Source organism: Hyaena hyaena, unplaced genomic scaffold (assembly GCF_003009895.1).
Source record: "Hyaena hyaena isolate Hyena2069 unplaced genomic scaffold, ASM300989v1 scaffold_126, whole genome shotgun sequence".
NCBI classification, from domain to species: Eukaryota; Metazoa; Chordata; class Mammalia; order Carnivora; family Hyaenidae; genus Hyaena; species Hyaena hyaena.
This window is the reverse complement of record NW_024080759.1, coordinates 1,042,590-1,068,416: the sequence shown is the minus strand read 5'-3', so window position 1 is coordinate 1,068,416 and position 25,827 is coordinate 1,042,590. Positions and strand designations below refer to the sequence as shown.

The window sequence follows — 25,827 nt, the reverse complement described above, 5'->3', positions numbered from 1 at the left end:
ATATTATCACCATCATCAGGCAAGGGATGAAAATAAAATAAAAACTACACTTAGAAATAAATCCTAAGTAGAATCAAATACTCTTCAATAGTGACAAGCCTATCTACACTTGAACTAAAGCATTTCTTTTGTGGTGGTGATACTGGGAGAATGGTAAAGGCAAGTCTTTACTCCTTTATAGACGACCACAGTGTGCACATGCTTATTTAATATTACATAATCCTGTAGGGAAGACATCACTGTTTTATAGATGAGAAAACTGAGCCTGAAGGAGATTAGGTGAATTGTTCAGGTTTATACGGCTAGCCAGTTATAAAGTTAGAGAGCCAATCTCAATCTTTTCTAAGATTTTAGTTTGAATGCTTTCTATTTGCAGGACACTGTGCTACATTTGCATACATTATCTCAATTCATTCATTCCTAAAACAACCCAACCTTTGAAATAAGTACTATTTCATTCTCACTGTTCAGATGAGAAAAGAAAAGCAATTATGAAACTTCTATAATATCACTCAACTAGTAAGTATGGGAATAGGATTTAAAACTTACACCTGTCTGCCTCTAAGACTTAAGTACTTAACTCCCACACTACAATGACAGTAAGGCTTTCTATTTTGTCTTGTATAGGAGCAAGAGGCTTCTGACTTTCAGAACACATACACAGTTCACAATAGTTTCCATCGTGTGTGCGTGTGTATACATATGTGCCACACAGGAATTCCCACACAAATTTCCATCATGTAGTTATGCAGTAATAAGGAGATTTTTAAATCAGTCAAATGTCTCCACAAGAGTTAGCAAAATAAATGAGAGATCTATCATCAATCTGGCTAAATGGCTACCCAAGGATGCAGATCTTTGAAAGACTCTTGGTAGTATCCCTAGAAGTCATTTCACAGTATGACTATAGAGTAAGTTTATTATGGGAGAGATCCAATTATTGCTGTTCTTTCTAAAATAGTTAAATATGAAGACAAAAAGTCCTGTCCCTTTATGATGTTCAGAGGATATGGGCCATTTCTATTGCAGGATGGATGAACAACCCATGCATCTTGGATTTTGTTACTCTGGCTAGGATAAGCTTACTTATTTATAACTAAGTAGTGGGGAAAGCTATAATTTGGTATTTAGTGCATAACTGACTTCACAAAAAATTTGCCTTTAATCCCTTCATCCAAGCATATCTAACTATATTTAAAACCATTTCATTTGTCATTATTTTCACATAATGATTCATTTAGCAATTTTTTATTCTACTTCTTCCCACTTACTTTCATTTTCCATGTACTTATTCTCACATTGATCATTTTAATGGCTATTCCAATATCTCACTTAACTCATGTATCATAAAATACTTAACCATTTCCCTACCACTGGGCAATTAGGTTATAAAATGCTATTACAAATATTGAGTGTTTTAAAAATATTTTCAAAAATATAGTCATTATTTCCTTGGGAAAAATTCCAATGATTAAATTATTGGGTCCAAGAAAATTAACCAGCTTTAACTCACCAAGTTTTGAACAAAACTGTTTGGCTTCTAAGAAACTGTGCAATTCCTGGTTGGATGCATAACAGTGGTCTCTATACTGGATCCACTGTGACTCGTTCCCTTTCACTGCTGGGCATCTTGATGAGTATGTATGAGAAGGCACCTCTTTAGCTATAAAAATGTTAGACATGACTGTAAACATTCACAGACAAATGATTGACTTTTTAATTTCACTAATGTCTATTTAAAACTGTGGTGCCTCTGGCTAAGAAAGTATTCAACTCAATACACACACCAGAGAAAGCTATAGCCCATACTCTAAGAGGATACATTTCTAAAATATGTTTATTTATTTTTGAGACAGAGCACAAGCAGAGGAGGAACAGAGAAAGCTGGGGACAGAGACCCAAAGCAGGCTCCATGCAGCTGACAGCACGTTTCAGCTCATGAACCGTGTGAGATCATGACCTGAGCGGAAGTTGGACACTGAACAGACTGAGCCATTCAGGCATGCCTTGGATTACATTCTAGTTAGCTTTTTGGAATATCATTTTTAAAACTTAGAAAATAGAAGAAAGTACTTAGCCCTCTAAGATGGAATTAGCCTAATGAGAAAACTATTGGAGAGACAGACCAAGGAAAGAAGCAAGGACAAGCTTGTAACTACTTTGAAATAATAATTAAAGGTTTTTCTTTCAATTCTTTTTATCTTGCTATTATATAACTAGATTTACCTTGCCATATAAAGAACTACTTTTAAAAATCACATCCACAAGTGAAAATTTGGTAATTTGTTTACAAAGTGCAGTATATCTTCACAGCAAAATCTGTCTCACACAAAAGTGTTAAGTATGGCTTCTGTTCCCATTCAATAATAACTCCCCATTCCCGCCCACCCCCAGAAACCACCATTCTACTTTCTGATTCTATGAATTTGACAATTCCAGGTACCTCATTCAATTCCAGTCATATGGTATTTGTCCTTTTGTGCCTGGCTTATTTCACAAAGAATAATGTCCTCAAGATTCATCCATGAATGTTGTATTAAGTGTTAGAACATCCTTCTTTTTTAATGATGAATAAGATTCCATAGAATGTATACACTACATTTTGCTTACGCATTCATCCATCAGTGGACAATTTGAGCTGCTTCCACCTTTTGGCCATTGTGAATAATGACACTGTGAACACAGTTGTACAAAGGTGTTCTAGTCCCTGCCTTCATTTCTCTTGAGTATATGCCCATAAGTGGGACTGCTGGATTCTATGGTAATTTTCTTTAAAAATTTTGGGAAATCTCCATACCATTTTCCTCAGTGGCTACACACAACTTTTTATTCCCACAAGCAATGTATGGGGGCTCCAATTTCTCCACATCCTTGCCAACACTTGTTATTTTCCTTTTTCTTGAAGAGTCAGTTTTTCATGTTTGCTCTTGTATTAGTTTCCCAGGACTGCCATACGAAATTACCACAAACTTGGTGGTTTAAAACAACAGAAATTTCTTCTCTCACAGTTCTGGAGTCTAATCGAAAAATGAGTGTCAGCAGGGTTGGTACTTTCTGGAGGCTCTGTGGGAGAATCTGTTTCATAATTCCCAGATTCTGGTGGTTGCTGGCAATCCTTAGCTTATAGCTGCATCACTGCAATTTCTGCTTCCATCATCAAATGGCCTTCTCCCTCTATGTCTGCTCCTCTCCTCTAATAAGGGCACCAGTCATTGGATTTAGGGCCCATCTTCATCAAGCATCACCTCATCTTAACTAATTCCATCTGCAAAGGCTATTTCTTTCTTTTCTTTCTTTCTTCTTTCTTTCTTTCTTTCTTTCTTTCTTTCTTTCTTTCTTTCTTTCTTTCTTTCTTTTTTCCTTCTTTCCTTCTTTCCTTCTTTCTTTCTAAATTTAACATTTATTTATTTTTGAGAGAGAGAGGCAGAGCATGAGCAGGGTAAGGGCAGAGAGAGAGAGAAGGAGACAGAGTCTGAAACAGACTCTAGGCTCTGAACTGCCAGCACAGAGCCCAACGCGGGGCTCAAACTCACAAACCATGAGATCATGACCTGAGCTGAAGTTGACACTTAATTGACTGAGCTAAGCAGGCACCTCATGCAAAGGCTATTTCTAAATAAAGTGGCACTCTAAGGTTCTGGGTGGATGTGAATATGGGAGGATACTATTCAACTCAGTATAGCACTGAATTTGTATTTGTTCATGTCATTCAACTTGATCCTATAAAGTCTGTTAGCTAACACAGATGTCCTTTCCATTATCTCATGTATTCTCATGAATTCTAATTGTTTTCCTAAAACAGTACATTCATTTTTTGTACCTAACAACTGAGATGTCAATTTTTGATTATCCATTTATTTCTTATTCTTGATATCATTCTCCCTTTCTTGTATTTACTTGCTTCTCTAGATAAGGTTTTCACATTATCTTCTGCTTGATTCAGTTTAAGTCCAAATGTTGGATCTTCTCTAGAATATTCTTTGGAACAGAAGCATGGTAAGCACTGAGAGCCAGAGGCTTCAGAGACCACTGCCACCACCATCTCTTGGCTTGTCCAGCATACCCCTGCAGCTCTTGGAGTGGAATGGGGGTGGGGTCTTAGTTCTTCTGCTCTTCTTTAAGGCTCCACTTGTCAGGATGAGCCCAACCCTGGTGGAAGGGGCTCTTCCCTTAGGTTTTAAGAATCATATAAGTTTGGAAAATGATGAGTTACACAAAGTTAAACTGCTGTCTTTACTATAGAAACCTTCAGAGCCATAAATATGATAAATCAGACTTGAAGAATTCCCCAAATTTATGTGCTTTTGAACCCCTTTTTACTGTTTTATTTATTTATTTATTTATTTATTTATTTATTTTAGTGAGAGAGAGAGAGAGACAGAGCACAAGCAGAGGAAGAACAGAGAGGGAGGGAGACACAGAATCTGAAGCAGGCTCTGGGCTCTGAGCTGTCAGCACAGAGTAAAACACAAGGCTTGAACACATGAACTGTGAGATCATGACCTGAGCTGAAATCAGATGCTTAACTGACTGAACCACCCAGGCTCTTTTTTAAAAGCAGTGTCAGCCTTTGAGGAACATTGCTAAATGAAACTAAAATTCACAAATTCTAGAGTAATATGTACCTAGTGATAGTGGAACTGAAAGTCTTTGGGTACATACCCTATATGGGTATATCATGTTCATTTCTCTTCACAAAGTATCAAATTCATTTTAATAGGATTTGTGAGCAAACATTATTTAAAACCTTCAAAAATTTCATTGAGTATTTAATCATGTGCATAAGACAAAATGTCATATTTTAATAAATATAGTTATTAAAAATCAAGTCTTACATTTTATAGGTTTATAACAAATAGCACCATCCCTGACAGACTTGCATTTTTCATGTGTCCAAATTCCTTTTGGATCCAAGACAACACAATTTCCAGCAGATATTTTATCTTTCCATGGGATGTAGTCAAATGTACTGCCATCAGACCATTCAAAACTTGATTCACTTCCCTGTTTTAAGAATCATAGAGATAAAAAAGCTTAGGACATTTTTAACATAAGAGTTGCCTTTTTAAAAGAAAGAATAATAGAGATAACCTGAATCCAGACAAAAGACTGTTCAAAAAGAGCATTATAAAGAATATACATACTTTAAGGAATATTGGAATAGATTGTTAATTATTTGTTTACAATTGTTATAGGTTTGGACCTATTTGTAAAATCGGGGATTTACTTTTGATGCATTGATTTGAGACATTTACTCTGGTTCAATTTAAGTAGGACTTTAAATTTATACACAGTTACTATACTCTGTCTCTAGATTTATTTTTTTTAAGGATGAGTTTATATAATACTTGAAATTAAATGACATGCAAATGGCTTCCATTTGTCACAATTACAGATGTGTATTACCAACCTTCATATTATCCTGAATATTGTTTTTTATGTTTTATATTTCTGTGGTTTGTGTCTCTGGCTACATGTTTCATATTACAGAAGCCATCAAGCATCAAGGGTTTGGAAGAGGAAAATATTTCCCAAGAAACTCACATGGGAGAATTACTTTTGATTTTTTCCTTTTTCTATAATCCTAATTTGTCATCCTTTCTTTTATTTTCTCCACTTTGTTGTAAAGATTATTTAAATTAGGCTTTCAATTCTGATCTCTATAGATGCCTATTTCTTGTGGGTGGGGGAACTGGACCTTATTATAGGTACATGGATATACTAATTAATAGGATTCAAATAGAGGCACAAAAGTTGTATTTACTACCAAAACATTATTCTCAAACAGTGCTAACTTGTAGGGGGAAAGTGAGAAGAAAATACACATTTATTAGTCCTAATATTAAGAATTACATTTGGTACCTTATATAAATTTTTGTGTTAATCTCACTATAATCCTATATTAAGGAAAATATTATTACCCCAATTTTACCAATGAAGAAATAAACTTCCAAAGGTTAAATAGCCTGCTCATAATCACCAAACATATAAATGGAAGACCTACCACTAGTACTAGAACTTCGGGTTTTCTGATTCTGTCCTATTCTTTTTCACCAGCTTTCCAATTGGTCTTCCTCAACTAGGTGACAGAGAGGTGTTAAGATACAAATCTACTAGGTCCTTGGGATGGCCTGACAGTATCTACGGCAGCTGCAGTCCTGGCCATTTGCCCTACACATTCTACAAATACAATTTTCTATTTGGTTTATGATAAGATAAGGAAGAACTATGCTTCGCAAATTGATTCCCAGGACTTAATCTGATGTTATACTTTGAATTAATGTCTTATGGTCAAATTTCCAACCTTCTAACACATTTGGAAAATTTCTGGAAAACAAGACAAGACTTACATCATGACTTGAGAGCCCAACCCATAGTGGAAATCCATCACGTTTTACGATATCTTCCAGAAAGAATTGGCCATTTTTGTCATGAACACTTGCCAAATAACCTCCACTTTGAGAACACATGTTCAGTGCTTCATACCATGTTACCTTTTTTTGAATAACATTATAAATACCATCTTCATACGGAATAAACTGTGGCAGAGTAGCATTATATTCTTCCTTGTAGTCAACTATAATATTTAAATTAAGAGTATTAGTGATTAAATTTAAATTATTTAAAATACATATTTTGGGTAGGACTGGACATGCAATCATTTCTAAAGTTAAATAAAACTGGATTTTTCTTATTAACAAGGGAGGTAAAATGCATATTTTATTTTTCTTATTGCTGCAACACATATAATAGGTTCTTTTTAAAAATTTTTAAATGTATTATTTATTTTTGAGAGAGAGATAGAGACAGCATGAACAGGGGAGGGTCAGAGAGAGAGGGAGACACAATCTGAAGACAGGCTCCAGGCTCTGAGCTAGCTGTTAGCACAGAGCCCAACACGGGACTGAACCCATGAACTGTGAGATCATGACCTGAGCTGAAGTCAGACACTTAACTGACTGAGCCACCTGGGTGTCCCTATAATAGGTTCTTAAATAGTTTAGTTGCCAGGTTGATTAAAAAATATATAAACATTGTTCCCAATGGCTGAAACTAGAACAATTTGAATAAAATATTAATGTAGTATAATATATTATAACCCAAAGTATAAAATATATATTAGAGCTGATACCAATATAAAAAACTGAATGATTAAATTTTAAAATGGATGAGAATAGAAAAATCTCTTGTGCAGTGGAATTCCAAATAATTTACATAGATACACCCTTCTCAGGAAGGTGGAGAAAAACTCTTCAGTCTGTAACTCTGGACTGCATATACTGACTTCCTGAAAAAGAGTACAGTATGTAAATGGGGAAAAGAGTAACGAACTGTCAGAAAGCTGACAAACAACTAGAGCCAGGTGATCAAGGTTAAAATCAACAGTGGGAAGTCATGTTGATAGCATATATCCTTCATATGATGTGATGAAAATGACACTCACTCTGTGGTTTTTCCTAAACCTCAAACCCACAAGTCCAGTTTAATCATGAGAAAAACATCAGCCAACCCAAAGTGAGACACAGTCCACAAAATAAGTGCCCCAAAAAATACATGACCAAAAAAATTTCCTCAAAACTGTCAAGGTCATTAAAAGCAAAAAAAGTCTAAGAAATTTTCACAGCCAAGAGAAACCTAAGAAGACAAGATGACTATATTAACATGGTATCCTGGATAGAATCCCGAATAGAAAAGGGACATTAAGTAAAAATGTTAAAAATCTAAATAATATATGGACTTTAGTGAATAAGTAATCCAAAATATTGGATTTCTTAGTTGTGACAAATGTACCATACTAACACAGCAATGGGGAGACTGGTTATGGTACATATGGGGTCTCTCTGTACTGTCTCTGTAACTTTTTTTTATAAACATAAAATCATACTAAAATAGAAAGCTTGTTAAAGAAGTAAAAAAAAAAAGGTGGAAGACTTCTTGTCAATAAAAAAAAAAAACATAAGTAAAGGTGCAAATGAGGGTAAGCACACATTGTATACAGGACAATTAAGAGATCAGCCTGACAGAAAAAGAGCCATATTGAGCCAAGAATGGGGGGAAAAATCAAGGTTGGAAGAAAGCCTAGAATTTTAGAAAAGACAGTGTTTCTAGAAACACTTAGTCTTAATAGTTTACATGGACTCAAAGTAATTGGTAGTAGGGAATCCCTGGAGATTGTTGATGGAAATGGCGTTCCAGAAAGTTATTCTGTGGTACTATGAAGGGAGAAGTTCTGCCTGGATGTCAGCAGAGGTCTTAAAACTTAAAACAGTTTTTAAGCTGTGAAAAATTTAGAACTGACATGCATTTTAACATAGATTTATTTAAGGAATTAGGCAAATTTAAGATAAGTTTATTGTCAGCCTGGAATGTTAAAACTCTACCCAAACACACTTTCTTATTTTTAAAAATCTTCTCCATCCTTCAAGACCCAACCAAATTTTACTTTCTCTTCCAAGCATTTTGTTTTCATTATTTCTGTTTTCATTGATCTCTTTTGACTTTCCAACAAATTTAAGCTAGTACCAAATAATCTAAAAGTAACCTACATAAAACAATGATAAGGAATTTAATGCTGTCTCCCCAACTACATTTTACTCCTTGAGATCAAGACCATGACACCAGGAACTGTATCTTTTCCTTCCTCTGTAACTTCTGTACTACCTCTCATAGGGCTGAAAATAGAGGAGGCACTCAAAAAATACAGTTGCATGATTCCCACTTGTGGAGCTAATTAGCCTTATGGAGTAAAAATTCTACATTAGCATACTTACCCATTTCAATTTTACAAGCAAGAATGCTGTTCTGGTTAAACTGAATTATTTCTTGAATAACATTGAAGGTTTGAATATCCCAAAAGCCATCAGTACTCAAGCCAGCAAAAAAATTGCCATTTTTTATATCTGGTCTTCCTCCTCTCCAATTCGTGTATGACAGCATGGTCTTATCAGACCACACCAGAGAATTATCTAGAAAAGAATCATTTTTTTCTGCATTTAGAGATTAAATCAAGATTTGAGTAAGAGTTATGAGGTTAATATTTCAAACTCAACTAATTTTCTTTCTTCTTTACCTACTTTCTAACAAGTTCTATAACTATGTATATCTCTTTAAAATATTTTCTGACTACAACAGTAAATTATGTTTATTTTTAATTTGGAAATTACAAATTATAAACAAAAAATTAAAGTTTACTTATAATTTCCCCATCCTGCAATAACTTTATGCTTTATTATTTTAAGTCAAATATTCATTTCTACTGTATATATGCTTAATTGCAATGAAAATTAATATAATTATTTTATTTAAATAATTAATATATTATAAAACTAGTGATAGAAATCGCTTCTCTGGATCTAAGCCATACGCAATTGTGCTCATTTATGTCAATCTAACATATATTTGACCCTTTCCTTTTATCGTATATAAAATTAACTCAAAATAGATCATAGACCTAAAGGTAAGAGCTAAAACTATAAAACTCTTAGAACACTGGAGTGTGTCTTTATGACCATAGGGTAAGCAAAGGCTTCTAGATATGCACACGTGATAAAAAATAGATAAATTTGATTTCATTAAAATTAAAAAGTTTTGTGCTACGAATTATACTATCAAGAAAGTGATGAGGGGTAGACACCTGGCTGGCTCAGTTGGGGGAACTTGGAACTCTTGATCTTGAGACTGTGAGTTCGAGCCCCACTTTGGGAGTAGAGATTACTTCCAAAAAATAAAGTGATGGGAGAAAAGATTTAAAAATCATTTATTTGACAAGGAATGTACAACCAGAATATATAATGTTTATTGCTCAACAATTTATAAAAAGACAAATAATTAAAAAATGGATAAGGATCTGGGGCACCTGAGTGGCTCAGTTATCAGGAAAATGAAATAAAAACCTCAGTTAGATACCACTTCATAACTACTAGGGTGGTCACAATAAAAGAGAGTAAAAAGCAGTATTGGCACAGGCATAGAAAAATTGGAAGGTATGGGGCGCCTGGGTGGCTTAGTCAGTTAAGCGTCGGACTTTCGCTTAGGTCATGATCTCGCGGTTCGTGGGTTCGAGCCCCGCNAGTAGAGTCAGACACTTAACTAACTGAGCCACCCAGGTGTCCCCTAGACAAATCATTTTTAAGAAGCCACTGAAGGGGCGCCTGAGTGGCTTAGTCGGTTAAGCGTCCGACTTTCGCTTAGGTCATGATCTCGCAGTTCGTGGGTTTGAGCCCTGCGTCGGGCTCTGTGCTGACTGCCAGCTCAGAGCCTGGAGCCTGTTTCAGTCTGTGACTCCCTCTCTCTCTGACCCTCCCCTGCTCACGCTGTCTCTCTTTCTCTCTCCTAGAAATAAATAAAAAAAATTAAAAAAAAAAGAAAAATTGGAAGGCATGGAAAATCGTATAGCAGCCTAGAAGAACAGTCTGTCAGTTCTTCAAAGGATTAAAAAAAGACCCAGCAATTCTCCTAGGTATATACCCAAGATAAATTAAAATATACATCTACACAGAAATTTGTACATGAATGCTTATAGTGACATTATTCACAATGAAAAAAATGATATATCCATACAGTAGAATATTATTCAGCCATAAAAAGGACTAATATACTGATACACACTACAGTGCTACATGCATAAATACTAAGTGGAACAAGCCAGTCCCAAAAAGAATCACATATTGTATGATCTCATTTATATAAAATGTGTAGAATAGGCAATCTGTAAAGACAGAAAATAGATAGGTAGTTGCTGGGAGTTGGGAGAGGGTTAGGGAATGAGGAAGGAGTGTTAAGGGGTATGTTTCTTTTTGGGGTAGTGATACCTGCACAACTCTGTGACTGTATTAAAAGCCATTAAATTGTACATCTTAAATGGCTGAATTGTATGATATGGGAATATATCTTATTAAAGCTTTTGGAAAAACAAGTTGTAGGCCTATTAAAATTATAAATTGGCATAAAGAGTGATATAATTATAAGGTACACATACCCATTGTTGTCCTGATTGTTTGTAGCTTTCCTGATTACCATCTTCTGAGGAAGTATACCTAAACATCTACCTGCAGCAAAGACATGCTAGAAATACTGTACATATGATTTGGTTCTTGCTTGCTGCTTTCTATCACCTCATGTCTATCAGTTCCTCTTTTCTTCTCCCCAAATGTTAAAGTCACAATTGTCTGGACAATATGATGGGCAGCAATAAACTTCTAAAGTTGTTATACAAAAGGGTCACTTTTTCACTTGGCTTGAAGTATCTTTCAGCTGACAAGTGGCTTCTTTTAGTAATTTCTATTCATGGCCCTGTTTTCTAAAAGTCTGAACTTGCTAAAAAAACAAAATCTTTTGTATAGGTGGTATATATAATTAAATATTATTTAAGATTAAAGTAATTTAAAGATATATGGATGTGAATCAAGCCAGTAAGAATTAGATTTAAACTAAACTTGCTGTTTACTTGAAACATCTTTCTATATGTCACTCATATTTCTATATATTTTAGTTAGAAATCCTGTTACTCATATAATTTATAAAAGAAGCTAAGATGACTAAAAGGAAGTCTACAGATCTGAAAATGCTTTTCACAATACAGAATACATTTTGAGTTCTTTCTGATAATATAACTAACAAGGTATATCGAATTTAAAACTGAAATCTCTGTATCCTGGGTGTGGTCTCCACTGGTCCATACAGGATTAGTTTCCTCAGTCATTTTCGCTTATAGTCTGGGAACTTTACACCTAGTTTCTCTTCTTTTTTTTTTTTTTGTCTTCTTAATTTTAAGGGTGTTCAAAGTGTCATTGGAGAAAAGATTTGGGCACTTAAGTCCTATTATGATGAATTCATCTTCAATTGGCAACTAAGTCTTACTTATTGTAATTAGGTAAGACTTAATTTTTGTAATCTCATCTGCAAGCCATAAATATTTAAGAAAACCCTTAGCAACTCTCAGAAAGAGTCAGCTTAGATAGCAAGGGAAGGCTATTTTTAAAATGGTTATATTTGAGTAATTTAGCTTCTGTCTATGTCTATCATTGTCCCTTATCTCCTAGTAAGGCCCACCCTTTTATTGGGTAAATGTATGCTTTTGATGTATTATGCCCCAGAGTGACATTTTTCTTAATTCCAAAACTTCTATGGTTTTCAGGACATCTGTAAGTAAGTATTTTTCTAAATTGGCCTGTAATTAGGGTCTGTGCTTTAAAAAATTTCATAACAACTATACTTTGGACTTGTGATATTCAGTCCCAATTTCAAATATTCTATCCTGCTGTCAGACTGTTTCTCATTTTTCTAACGTATACCCCAAACCAATGCTGTAAACTGAAAGATGGAACATTAATAGAAGTATAATTCCATTCTCACTTATCCCATATACTTAGGAGAGATATAAAATAAATATGGAAGATTTCTGTGGCAGTGTGGTCATTTTGAGTTAGTCTTAAATTGATAGAAGGAATGGTGGAGAAAACATTTGACTCTAAACTCAGTGGCAATGGCATTTTAATGGCAGATCAGAGATCCAAAAATATCTAGTCTTTATATAAGTTCTACTAAGTAAATAATTGTAATTTTGTATATTGATAAACATATACTTTGAAGAAGTATAATTTTGTAGCTTGATAAGTAATTTATAATAAAGTATGATTATAAACAAAGAAAATCAGCAGATTTATAACTTACTTTCATAAGTTATACCTAATGTGACCCATGAAGCCATATTATTCAAGTGCAGAAGTTGCTCAAGAACAAAGTTATTCTCTTCTTCATTTCGAATACTCAGAACATGTGATTTTGGATCTGTTAAATAAAAAAAAAGTTGATGATTTTAATAATTACTTATCTAGAATTCTTTGATAGATTTAGAAAATTTTATTTCCTAGTTTAATAAACTTTACAACAATATTGAAAAATAAGACAGATGTATAAATTAAAACTATCTCATTGTACTAAAATGAATAGATTAATAAGTCTTCAAATATTTTGATGTTAAATTTGGACATTCTGATGTCAATTATAGACTAGTGTAAAACTAGTAGCTGAGTAGAGAATTTAAAACATTGATTAACTTCACTTTTCCCCCATTTAAATCTTATTTTAAACTGGTACAAATTTATATTGGTAAAGACACACTGTCAAAAACTATAGTAAATAAAACCTCTTGGCTGGTCTATATGATAGTTCTTTTTTTTCCTTATAGAGCACTCTTATATTAGGGTTATAAAAGTTTAATATTTCCCAAAGGGTCTTCCTCAGGAAATTAGCAGGAATTTCTCAGAAAAAGACTAGATGGATAAAAATATCACAAACATTAATTAAACAAAGTTAAACTAGTTCATTTATGCCTGTATTTCTTAAAGTTTATGCAAAATGTCTAAAAGGAAGCAATGACATGTAGTGTTTCTCAATCTTGCTCTTTTTCGAAGGATTCATTCTTGTAGACTATCTCTCAAGACTAGTTTCTACAGAGCACACTTTTGGGAATAATAGTTTGATATTTTCCATAAGAACTTCCCACACACCAAAACCCATAAAATACCTAGGAATAAACATAACCAAAGAGGTGAAAAATCTATACACTAAAAACTACAGAAAGCTGATGAAGGAAATTGAAGAAGACACAAAAAAATGGAATAATATTCCATGCTCCTGAATAGAAAAAACAAATATCGTTAAAATGTCAGTAATACCCAAAGCAATCTACATATTCAATGCAATCCCTCTCAAAATAACACCAGCATTCTTCACAGAGCTAGAAGAAACAATCCTAAAATTTGTACGGAACCAGAGAAGACCCCAAAAAGCCAAAGCAATCTTGAATAAGAAAACCAAAGCAGGAGGCATCACAATCCCAGACTTCAGGCTGTATTACAAAGCTGTGGTTATCAAGACAGCATGGTACTGGCACAAGAACAGACACTCAGATCAATGGAACAGAACAGAGAACCCAGAAATGGGCCCACAAATGTATGGTCAACTCATCTTTGACAAAGCAGGAAAGAATATTCAATGGAATAAAGACAATCTTTTCAGCAAGTGGTGCTGGGAAAACTGGACAGCGACATGCAGAAAAATGAACCTGGATCACCTTCTTACACCATACACAAAAATAAATTCAAAATGGATGAAAGACCTAAATGTAAGACAGGAAACCATCAAAATCCTCAAGGAGAAAGCAGGCAAGAACCTTTCCGACCTTGGTTGCAGCAACATCTTACTCAACATGTCTCCAGAGGCAAGGGAAACAAAATAAAAAATGAACTATTGGGACCTCATCAAAATAAAAAGCTTCTGCACAGCAAAGGACACAATCAGCAAAACTAAAAGGCATCTGATGGAATGGGAGAAGATATTTGCAAATGACATATCAGATAAAGGGTTGGTATCCAGAATCTATAAAGAACTTATCAAACTTAACACCCAAAAAGCAAATAATCCATTGAAGAAATGGGCTAAAGACATGAACAGACACTTTTCCAAAGAAGACATCCAGATGGCCAACAGACACATGAAATGATGCTCAACATCACTTATCATCAGGGAAATACAAATCAAAACCACAATTAGATACTACTTCACACCTGTCAGAATGGCTAAAATCAACAACGCAGGCAACAACAGATGCTTGTGAGGATGTGGAGAAAGAGGATCTCTTTTGCACTGCTAGTGGGAATGCAAACTGGTATAGCCACTCTGCAAAAGAGTATGGAGATTCCTCAAAAAATTAAAAATAGAACTACCCTACGACCCAGCAATTGCACTCCTAGGCATTTATCCAAGGGATTCAGGTGTGCTGTGTCAAAGGGACACATGTACCCCAATGTTTACAGCAGCACTATCAACAGTAGCCAAAGTATGGAAAGAGCCCAAATGCCCATCGATGGATGGATGCATAAAGAAGATGTGGTATATATATATACAATGGAGTATCACTCGGCAATCAAAAAGAAGGAAATCTTACCATTTGCAACTACGTGGGTGGAACTAGAGGGTATTATGCTAAGCGAAATTAGTCAGAGAAAGACAAATATCACATGACTTCACTCAATGAGGACTTTAAGATACAAAACAGATGAACATAAGGGAAGGGAAGCAAAAATAATATAAAAACAGGGAGGGGAACAAAAACATAAGAGACTTAAATATGGAGAACAAACAGAGGGTTACTGGAGGGGTTTGGGAAGGGGGATGGGCTAAATGGGAAGGAGCTTTAAGGAATCTACTCTTGAAATCATTGTTGTACTATATGCTAACTAACTTGGATGTAAATTTTAAAAAGTTAATTAAAAAAAATGAACTTCCCACAGTTCCCAGGTCTACTGCAGAGAAGTCATAAAGCCTCAGTGGATCTCACAGGGAATATCTGAAGAGTCCTGAGAGTTACAAGTGTGAAATACGCATTTCTTTTAAGCAGAGCTTTTCTTTGCTTTTTATTATTTATCTGAGATTTCAGCCACCCACGTTTGCCTATTTTCACTTTGCCTGCAGCCTAGCTTGGTTGAACACCTAGTTCTCTGCTTGTTAATGTCATTTCTGTGTCTTTTAAAGTAGAACTCATTTTGTTTATCCATGTAAAGACAGACTAGTTCTCTAATGGATAGGTAAAGAAATAACTCCTATATTATCCATTTTAACTAAACACAGATTTTAATACTTTTTGTTGATCATGTAGAAATTAGAAGATGAGTATTTTTGAAATCTAGTCACTAGTACTAATTAAAAATATTTGTAACACATTCGGGTGAGAATTGCTTTTTTAATGAATAAATGCAATGACCACATAAGATACTTACTCAGATTCTGGCATGTAGAATGAGCTTCATCTGGTGTTACTGACTTATATTTAGTCTTTCCTATCATGAAATTGTAGCAACAGTTCTGAAATGGTATCCACGGAGTCGACAGAACAGGAGATGGACACTGGACACTGTCAACCGGTTTGATCTCTTTTTCAGTCTCATCTAAAAAAATGACAATCGTAAGAATTCTAATTTTAGATGTAAATTTAAATCCTGTTCAGAGTAATTAGACTTGATTTGTAGGAAATATTCAGGAAGCCAATAAATAATAGCCAAATGATGTTTGTTCTGTTTATACTCAAATATAATGTGACCTCTTAACTGGGTTTCTGTAGGAAGGAGTTTATTTAACATAATTACTTTCCTCTGCTGTGGAATGAGTGAGAGAATATAAAACATGAAGTGCTATTAAGCTAAATGTCTTTCTGTCTTCCAGTATTACCAAACCTCAAAAACAAGGGGCAACCTCAGAGACTATACAAGGATATTAATAATAGGCACCTAACTATAACTTTGAGAACTCATCTTCAAGTTTTTGGTTACTGGTATCTTCTCTAACTTTAATTTTTTTAATGTTTATTTATTTTTAGAGAGAGAGAGAGCAAGCACAAGTGATAGAGAGGCAGAGAGAGAGAGAGAGAGAGAGAGAGAATCCCAAGCAGGCTTCGTGCTATCAGCAGAGAGCTGATGCAGGCCTCCCTCCCTCTCCTTAACTATTTTTTCCCTTCCCCTCCCCCATGGTCCTCTGTTAAATTTCTCCTGTTCCACATATGAGTGAAAACATATGATATCTGTCCTTTTCTGCCTGACTTATTTCACTTAGCATAACACCCTCAAGTCCCATCCACATTGCTTCAAATGGCCAGATTTCATTGTTTCTCGTTGCCATGTACTATTCCATTATATACATAAACCACATCTTCTCAATCCATTCGTCAGTTGATGGACATTTAGGCTCTTTCCATGATTTGGCTATTGTTGAAAGTGCTGCTATGAACATTAGGGTACATGTGCCCCTATGCATCAGTAGTCCTGTATCCCTTGGGTAAATTCCTACCAGAGCTACTGCTGGGTCATAGGGGAGTTCTATTGTTAATTTTTTGAGGAACCTCCACACTGTTTTCCACAGGGACTGCACCAGTTTACATTCCCACCAACAGTGTAGGAGGGTGCCCATTTCTCCACATCCTCGCCAGCATCTAGAGTCCTCTGATTTGTTCATTTTAGCCACTGTGACAGGCGTGAGGTGGTATCTCAGTGTGGTTTTGATTTGTATTTCCCTGATCATGAGGGATGCTGAGCATCATTTCATGTGTCTGTTGGCCATCTGGATGTCCTCTTTGAGAAGTGTCTGATCATGTCTTCTGCCCATTTCTTCACTGGATTATTTGTTTATCAGGTGTGGAGCTTGGTGAGTTCCTTGTAGATTTTGGATACTAACTCTTTATCCAATATGTCATTTGCAAATATCTTTTCCCATTCCATTGGTTGCCTATTAGTTTTGCTGATTGTTTCCTTTGCCGTGCAGAAGGTTTTTATCTTGATGAGGTCCCAATAGTTCATTTTTGCTCTTGATTCCCTTGCCTTTGGAGATGTAATGAGTAAGAAACTGCTGCAGTTGAGGTAAAGGAAGTTGTTTCTTGCTTTCTCCTCTAGGGTTTTGATGGTTTCCTGTCTACATTCATGTCCTTCATCCATTTTGAGTTTATTTTTGTGTATGGTATAAGAAAGTGGTCTAGTTTCATTCTTTTGCATGTTGCTGTCCAGTTCTCCCAGCACCATCTGTTAAAGAGGCTGTCTTTTTTCCATTGGATACTCTTTCCTGCTTTGTCAGAGAGTAATTGGCCATACATCTGTGGGTCCAATTCTGAGTTTTCTATTCTATTCCATTGGTCTATGTGTCAACACAGATATATTCTACTCAAAGCCAACAAACAGATTTAATATGCAGTAGAAACTATCTAGTATATCTCCCAGCTTGCAACGATTCCTTTTGGGAAGTAATATTTTCTTTCTACAGCAAACACACAAATGTGGGCCCCTGGCAGTTGTAAAACCACTTTACTCTGACTCAACTAGAGACTGCATACCTCACTAGGCATATCAGATTCTCTCTAAGAATTTGGGAAGTGTAAATTAGGGATAGTCAATTCATCTCTAGTTATGGCTATAATTGAAAGCTCAGGAGCTGCCATGTTTTACCATGCACAGAGAGAAGCAGAAAGTATATAAAAAGAAGAGTGCAGATCCACAGAGAGAAACATAAAGGATAGGTGGAAGACAGTTATCTCTGGGTTCCAGATTCCATTCAGTTTCTGATTCCCATTCCTCATGAGGCTCAGCTATATCCTTATTTTTGAGGATGTAAGTGTCCCTTTGGCTTAAGCTGGCTTGAGCTTGCAAACAAATGAATCTTAGCAGTGACTCTTAAAAAGAAAGATTAGTTGTTGATAATAAGAATTACTAAAAATAATTCCTACAAATATGAACTTTCTATAGAACACAAACACAAAATATAAACAAAATGAGGGTAACAGGGATTTAAAACTCAAAGGTCAAGTACCATTGTCAACTGACAAAAATAAAGATATAACATGGATAAAACAATAAATCAATAACAAAGTGTTTAATATATACTAATTCTACTTGAATACAAATTTTCACAACAAATTTTGTTGTAGAAAAGGACATTATTATTTCAAAACCAGAGTTTACAAAACCACCCTCCATAAATTAAAATATTTAAAATTAGCATACTTCCTGGATAGTAGCAAATAGCACCTGGTTGCTTATGTTCACAATCAGATGTTTTCCAGAATCCATCAGTGTCTAATATTACACAGTCTTCAAGTTGCTTATTATTTTCAATCCAGCGACTAAATTGAAGATGTTTCCCATCTGACCAGCCATAGTTGAGTTCATCCTATAAGCAGCAGAAATACAGTTCAAGTGGGAATACTTCACTTTATCTCCTTTGTATTATATTACCCTCTTGCTCAATCTAATAACTTTTAATTTTATCTTATATTTAGCACATAGTTACATAGCACTTACCATGTGCCAGGCACTGTTCTAAGTGCTTTGCAAAGATTAACTTACTTAATCTTCCTAACAACCATGTGAGATAGGAACTATTACGTTTATTTCACAGATGAGGAAACTGAATATGTAGTGTGCTCAAAGTCACATAGAATGAATACTGCAGTGCTGGGATTCTAATCCAGGCCATCAGGCACGAGAGTCCATGGCCTGAGCCATTATGCTAGACTGCCTCACACTTAATTGGAACTGTTCATTGTTGGAAGTCAGAAAAACAATTATGTAGTAGTGGAAAGAACATAGGCTCTGGAGCTAAGCATATCTAGTTTTGAATTCTGGCTCAGCCCCTTATTAGTTATTGATTTTAGTTTACCTTGCCAGATTTCCATCCCCTCATCTATTAAACAAATATGACCCTTAACCTCTCAGGGCTAGAATTAGTGGGGTAACGTGTAAAACATGTAACTCTATGGCCAACTGGCACACAGAAAGAACTATATAAATGTTAGCTCTCTCCCTTCTAACTCTGACTCAGGCCTTGCGGATCTCACACTGCTGTTTTTATACTTGTCTTTATCGAAAAGCTTCCTCATTCACTAACTTCTATTGTGAACTAAAAGTCAGTGAACATCTATCTTTACATCCTGACAAGGGTTTGACCAAACACCATCTTGAGAGAGGCTTTACAAAATAGGTACAAAAGTCTAGGGTACAGACCTGTTTGAGCTTCTCCAAGGTGCTGCTAGAGCACCAGCCCTTATACAGTGACCCAGTGAATTAAGCTGTCCTGAGGCCCAAGGTGATTCTGTATCACTGGTATATTTGGAATATTGGGCAAAGGCCACACACAGTATCCTTATTGAACCATAAATAGCAAAGATGTTCAGGCTTCAACACCACCAAGTATTTCATTCTGAAAACTTTCTCCCCCCAGAGTTCTAGTTGTAACCTTGTGGCCTAAGCCCCATGGCCTCAAATGTGCTCCTTTGGCCAAGGGATGTTGCTTGTACTTAGTATTACCCTGGATTCCTTCACCTTTGTTGCACTCACAACTAACCCAGGAATCTGGGCTTTTGGACCTTCTATTCCTCATAGATAAATCACCACCCCCTCAATCTCTGCTGAATGTGATCTCTCTTTATTAAGATTGTAAGTGCCTCTTTACTAAATTCTTGACCTTAATTGAAATTAATTAAAACCTGTCTTTTCCAAAGGAATAAGTTCCTTTCAACACCCAGGAGGAAGGCTGTTTATTTTTCCATTCTCAGATACCACAGGGCTAGGAGAATGGGATAACTCTTTCAGTCATTTCCTTTGAGGTTATGCAAGCTCCCAGATTCCATGCCTCTCTCTGACATTCACTGAGGACTTGCCTCTCTGTTCCCCCCTGATATTCATTGAAGAGATACCCCAATGGTCCAACCATTGACTTACAGACATTAATGTTAATGTGGATGATTCACCCAGTTCCCAAGCCTTCTTAACTTCCTCTTTTTCTATATGCTTACAATCTACGTACGTGAGTGACCCACTGCCACTGCCACACTCCAAACTTTAGATAAATAACCCAGAACTGCCACCGGCCTTAGTTCAGGCCAACATCATTTCCTGCATGAATTTCTATAAGAAATCTCTAGACTATTCACTTCCTTACCCACCCTCTGCCAGTATTATTCTACTTAAGTAAAAATCTGATATTGTCACTACCAGGCTTAAAATCTTTAAATACCCTTCTGTTGCTTTCAATGTAAAATGTATCCGGTCCATGTTCCAAAGATTTAAGGCACTTTATGCAAATACATAATAAACAGCCACATAGAATATGTTAAAGAGTGAAAGGAAAAAGAGAAACATAAGTACAAATAGAAAATAGGATAAGAAATAAGGTCAAAATCCTTAAGTGGCAAGTAACAAGTAACAAAACAGTATGATTCTATCTTAAAAATATACATGTGTACATAGAAAAATCTTGAGGGATATATACCAGATTATTAAATCATATTTATCACTAGGTACGGTGATTATAGATGATTCTCATTTTCTTTTTAAAAAATTTACTATAAATTTACAAATTTTCTACAGGGACAGTATTGCTTTTGTTTCAAAAGGTTAAAGGTGATTGAAACTAGGAAATGTAATAACTTATTACTACCCTCACAAGAGACACAATGATGGGTTTCACATAGTCCCAAACAATGAAGAGGAAATAAATGAATACAATGTTATGAAAGAACTGATAAAGTAAGTCTTGAAAACTAGTTCAAGCCAATGATCTGGCTTGACCTGGAAGTCTTAGAGAAACCATTATTCAAGCAATTTCTAAATACTAAGCTTCTAGAAAATGCTAGTGGTAATGAATCAAAAGTTTGTCCAAAGTAATGTTTACTTCTGAGTCTATTTTAAATTTTATCACCCATTCTCGAGTTTGACTCTGGGTGTGTACTAGGACTAAATCACTGTCAATCACATTTTTTCCATGCAGCGCTAAAACCATTTTGGTATATGCCACATTGGTATACTGAGGGTTTTCCCAAGGTATATATAACTTAGGTTTGCTTCACAATGCAATGTACTCTTCTGTCTTTCTCTGTCAATTACCCTCTCTCTGAAAGTAGAGAATACTGGTTTAGGTAACATTTATCTAACTAGGGCTTCACCAGTCATGCACTGTGCAGATGCAGGGGGCAGAGTTCACAATCTTTGTAAATGGCACCCCCTATGCAGAGTCTAATGTATGCAGCCTCACATACCAGCCCTATATCTTCCCCTTCAATACATCTCAGTGAGCAGAGTATCAGATTATTATATAGAAGGCCTAGAATGGAGACAAAAGTGACCTACAGTGCTGTCAGAAATACTACAGCCTTATTTATTATTTTTTTACTATAGCTTTATTGAAAAAAAACTTATTAATTATAGCTAAATGCTTCAGAAGCATAAATATTCCTGCTTATGTGACATGTTTGTAGCCTAGCATTGGGAATTAGCAGGAGACTAGTATTCTTTGCTGGGCTGTGAAATGAACTAGAAGTATTCAAGACATCCATCCAGGATCAGCTCTTGAGCTGTGGTGAAACACTACGCTAATCTCCTTTTAGAGAGGCTTAATTTTACTCTGCTGATTCGGAAAAGGATAAAAAGACTATTCATCAGAAACCACAGTACTTCTGCACACTGAACCCCATCTGATTTTTTAATTCTTCTCTTCCCCTCTTCTTTTCATTGGCTGGGGAGAGCTGGCAGTTCCTGCTTCCAGCTCAATCTTTTACTAGAATGAAAAGAAGTACTCATCCACATACGTCCACTAGAACTTCTTCTTAATCTAAACAATAAAGCACCAGATCTTTCAACAGTGGAAAGATGACTGCCACTAAAAATTATGCACTTCATGAAATCTACTCACTGGAGTAAGATTTTACAATCTCTGTGTTCTTTAGTCTGATATGAGAAATGCTGCATGCAACAAAAATTTCACATTCCGTCACCCAATGCTGGCAGTTGGGACTGAAAACTTACGTCTCGACTGGAGAGTCCAATCCATAAAGAAGAGTTATGAAGGACCGTCTGTACAGTTAGGAAGGCCTGCTGGTAAGGGTCTGTGATGCTCACCAGGTGCATGTTTTCTTTCTGACACTCCGTCAGAGCATCAAACCATGTCAGACTCTTTGGGATTATTTTGTACAAATTATTTAGATACTTTATAGTGTCTGAAGTATTCTGCAAGGTCTGTCTGCTTTCAATTTCTGTGTGTAAAAGAAAAAAAACCACAAAAACCATCCATTCTGCAAAGTGTGGGACATTCCTTCATTTCTCCATTAATACTTTAGATATTACTTATCTATTCATTTATTTTAGATTTTGGCTGGGAGAACCAGGTATGTCTTGCTGTGTACCTTAGGTAATATGTGTGAGGCACACCTTTTTTTTTCTAAAACTGGAACAAAATTCTGTTTTTGTTGATTTGATTTAGGAACAAAAAAAGGTATAAGTAAAAGTAGGCTGCAATCAGATTACCATTTCAGGTTGGTGTCAAATATCTCCTTTGTTTGAACTCCTTCAACAAGAGAAGGTGTTAGGTGTTCCCTTACAAAGTTTTCATCGGGAAGAGCTCCCGTGAAAAAAATGAACAAAACAACCCATGAGAGGATATATTGAATTATTGCTTTATACTGCTTCCCTGAATAAAGCAGTTACTAAACAGTATGAGGCAAATGAGCATAACTTAATTTAAAAAAAGTTCTTTAGAATCTTTAGAAGTACATGGATTACCTACTTGAGGTTCTCATTACATGACAAACTTTTATTTATTTATTTTTTTACCTTTATAGAGCTATTTTATTTTATTTTATTATTTTTTTTTTTACAAATAGTTTATTGTCAAATTAGTTTCTACATAACACTCAGTGCTCATCCCCACAAGTATCCTCCTCCATGCCCATCCCCCCTCCCCCCCACATCCATCAGTCCTCAGTTTTTGTCAGCATTCAAGAGTCTCTCATGGTTTGCCTCTCTCCCTTTCCCCCACCATTTCCCCCCTTCTTCTCCCCCTTGTTCCTCCGTCAAGTTCCTCCTAGTCCTCCTATACGTGCAAACATATGATATTTGTCCTTCTCTGCCTGACTTATTTCACTCAGCATAACACCCTCAAGGTCCATCCATGTTGCTACACATGGCCAGATTTCATTGTTTCTCATTGCCATGTAGTATTCCATGGTATAGATAAACCACATCTTCTTGATCCATTCGTCCGTTGATGGACACTTAGGCTCTTTCCATGTTTTGGCTATTGTGGAGAGTGCTGCTATGAACACATGACAAACTTTTAAAAATTTTATTTGTTTATTCATTTTTATGGGGGGGGGCAGAGGGAGAATAAGAATCTTAAACAGGCTCCATGCTCAGCACAGAGCCTAACACAGGGATCAATCCTATGGCCCTGGGATCATGACCAGATCTCAAATCAAGACTTGGATGCTTAAGTTGCTGAGCCACCCAAATGTCCCAAAAGGTTTCTTATTTTTTCAAATCATTTATTAAGACCATTGTGATCAATGAAAACAATGTGATACTTTATAAAAACATCTTTTTGAAAATATGGATGATTCTAATTAAAAAAATTTTTAACATTTATTTGTTTTTGAGAGACAAAGAACACAAACAAGGGAGGGGCAGAGAGGGAGACACAGAATCCAAAGCAGGCTCCAGATTCAGAGCTGTCAGCACCAATACTTAATTTTGATATTTAATTAGATAAAGAAATGACACATAAAAAAGTAACATTCCGTTTGAGATAATCTGACTCACTGAACCAATATGAATTTAGCTATGTGGAAATTTTAGGGAAGCTATATGTTTACAAATTAATATTATATCATTTAATTAATTGTTAATTAAATTAAGAGTAATTAAATTAATGACTAATTAATTAGGATTTTTGTGAAAAAGTACTGTATATATCTAACAGCACAAAGTACCATAGTTATCTAATAATAATTTTTACCTGAATATTTCTGACAGAGAGACAGAGTGTGGTATTCACTGCAGGAAGTAAAATTCCATGTCCCAGTATAAGGTGACTTTTGGAGGTTGAGCATTAGAGCACAGTAGTATTGGGACTCTTCCTCAAATATCTAAACAAAAGGCAAATATGTACAATAATCATGAAACTAACTGCCTGAAGATCCCAGCAAGAGAACTTTATATTCCAAATTGAATTTTCCTCCTGTAAAAATTCTATTAAGGAGCTGGCCATGAAATCACAAGAAAATCCTCAAAAACTTCCAAAGCATGGGAAAATGCCAATTAACTTTAGAAATTATAAAACAAAACAGTGGCAATATTTTAAACATAAATTCTAAACAGATAAAGAAAATCTGGTACAAGTAAGATTAAAACAGAATTATAGTAATATTTAACACTCTGCTATCATTCTTGACATTTCAAAGCAAAAAAGTAATGATTGTTAATTCAATTTATTAGATGTTTATAAAATTTTTATGATGACAAACTGTATACTACACAACAGAGAACTCACCTTAAAGCTTTGATCCTTACTAGTCACTATAAAAACATCCATAAATATCTATTTAGATTTCATTCTCTGATCACAAATCAATAATACTAGGTATGAAAATTTATTCTAAGTATATTGTTCCTATATTTTTGTATGCTTGAAGCATATCACACACTTAGAAAAATAAGAAAAGTAAGCTTATCCTAGGAGTTACAGATTTTATAAAAACACATAGACACGTGCTACACAATACACACTGGACCAAAACTGAAATAAAATAATTATAGGAAAGAATAATATCACAAGGGATATGCATTACACTTTTTATAGAGGTAAACATGTATTATTATTATTATTATTAAGTGTTTTATTTGAGTATAGTTGACACACAATGCTACATTAGTTTCATGTATACAACATAGTGATTTGCTTCCCTGTATGTTACGTTATGCTTACCACACATGTACCTACCATCTGTCACCATACAATTCACTTATAATATCATTGACTATAATCCCTGTGCTGTAACTTATTCATTCTGTAACTGAAAGCCTGTATCTTTCTTTCCCTTTTACCCAGTTTGCCCATCCTCCCACTCCTCTTCCTCTGGTAACCCTCAGTTTGTTCTTTGAACAGTTTGTTCTCTGTGTTTATAGGTCTGATTCTGCTTTTTGTTTTTTTATTCATTTGTTTTTTCATATGAGTGGTTCCCTTATATGAGCAAAATGGTATTTGTCTTTCTCAGTCTGACTTATTTCCTTTAGCATAATACCTTCTAAGTCCATTCATGTTGTCGCAAATGGCAAGATCTCATCCATTTTTAAGTTGTGTAGTATTTGTGTGTGTGTGTGTGTATACCACATTACATTTTCCATATCCATTTATCTATCAGTGGATACTTAGGTTGCCTCCATATGTTGGCTATTGTAAATACTGATGTAATAAACATAAGAGTGTATATATCTTTTTGAATTAGTGTTTTGGATT

The 25,827-nt window shown here is 35.2% G+C and overlaps 1 protein-coding gene across 2 annotated transcripts in view; it reads right to left on the bottom strand.

Moving 5' to 3' along the window:
* Positions 1-25,827, bottom strand: part of LOC120235303 (lymphocyte antigen 75) — a 144,975-nt gene that overhangs the window by 45,592 nt on the left and 73,556 nt on the right. For both annotated transcript variants that reach the window (XM_039237534.1, XM_039237533.1), the window contains exons 24-32: positions 24,328-24,457; positions 22,344-22,570; positions 18,546-18,711; positions 15,783-15,950; positions 12,673-12,789; positions 8,772-8,966; positions 6,351-6,577; positions 4,836-5,004; positions 1,514-1,663 (exon numbers count right to left, since the gene is read on the bottom strand). In XM_039237534.1, coding sequence (XP_039093465.1) covers positions 1,514-1,663; positions 4,836-5,004; positions 6,351-6,577; positions 8,772-8,966; positions 12,673-12,789; positions 15,783-15,950; positions 18,546-18,711; positions 22,344-22,570; positions 24,328-24,457 — 1,549 coding nt within the window. The remainder of the gene's footprint in view (positions 1-1,513; positions 1,664-4,835; positions 5,005-6,350; positions 6,578-8,771; positions 8,967-12,672; positions 12,790-15,782; positions 15,951-18,545; positions 18,712-22,343; positions 22,571-24,327; positions 24,458-25,827) is intronic.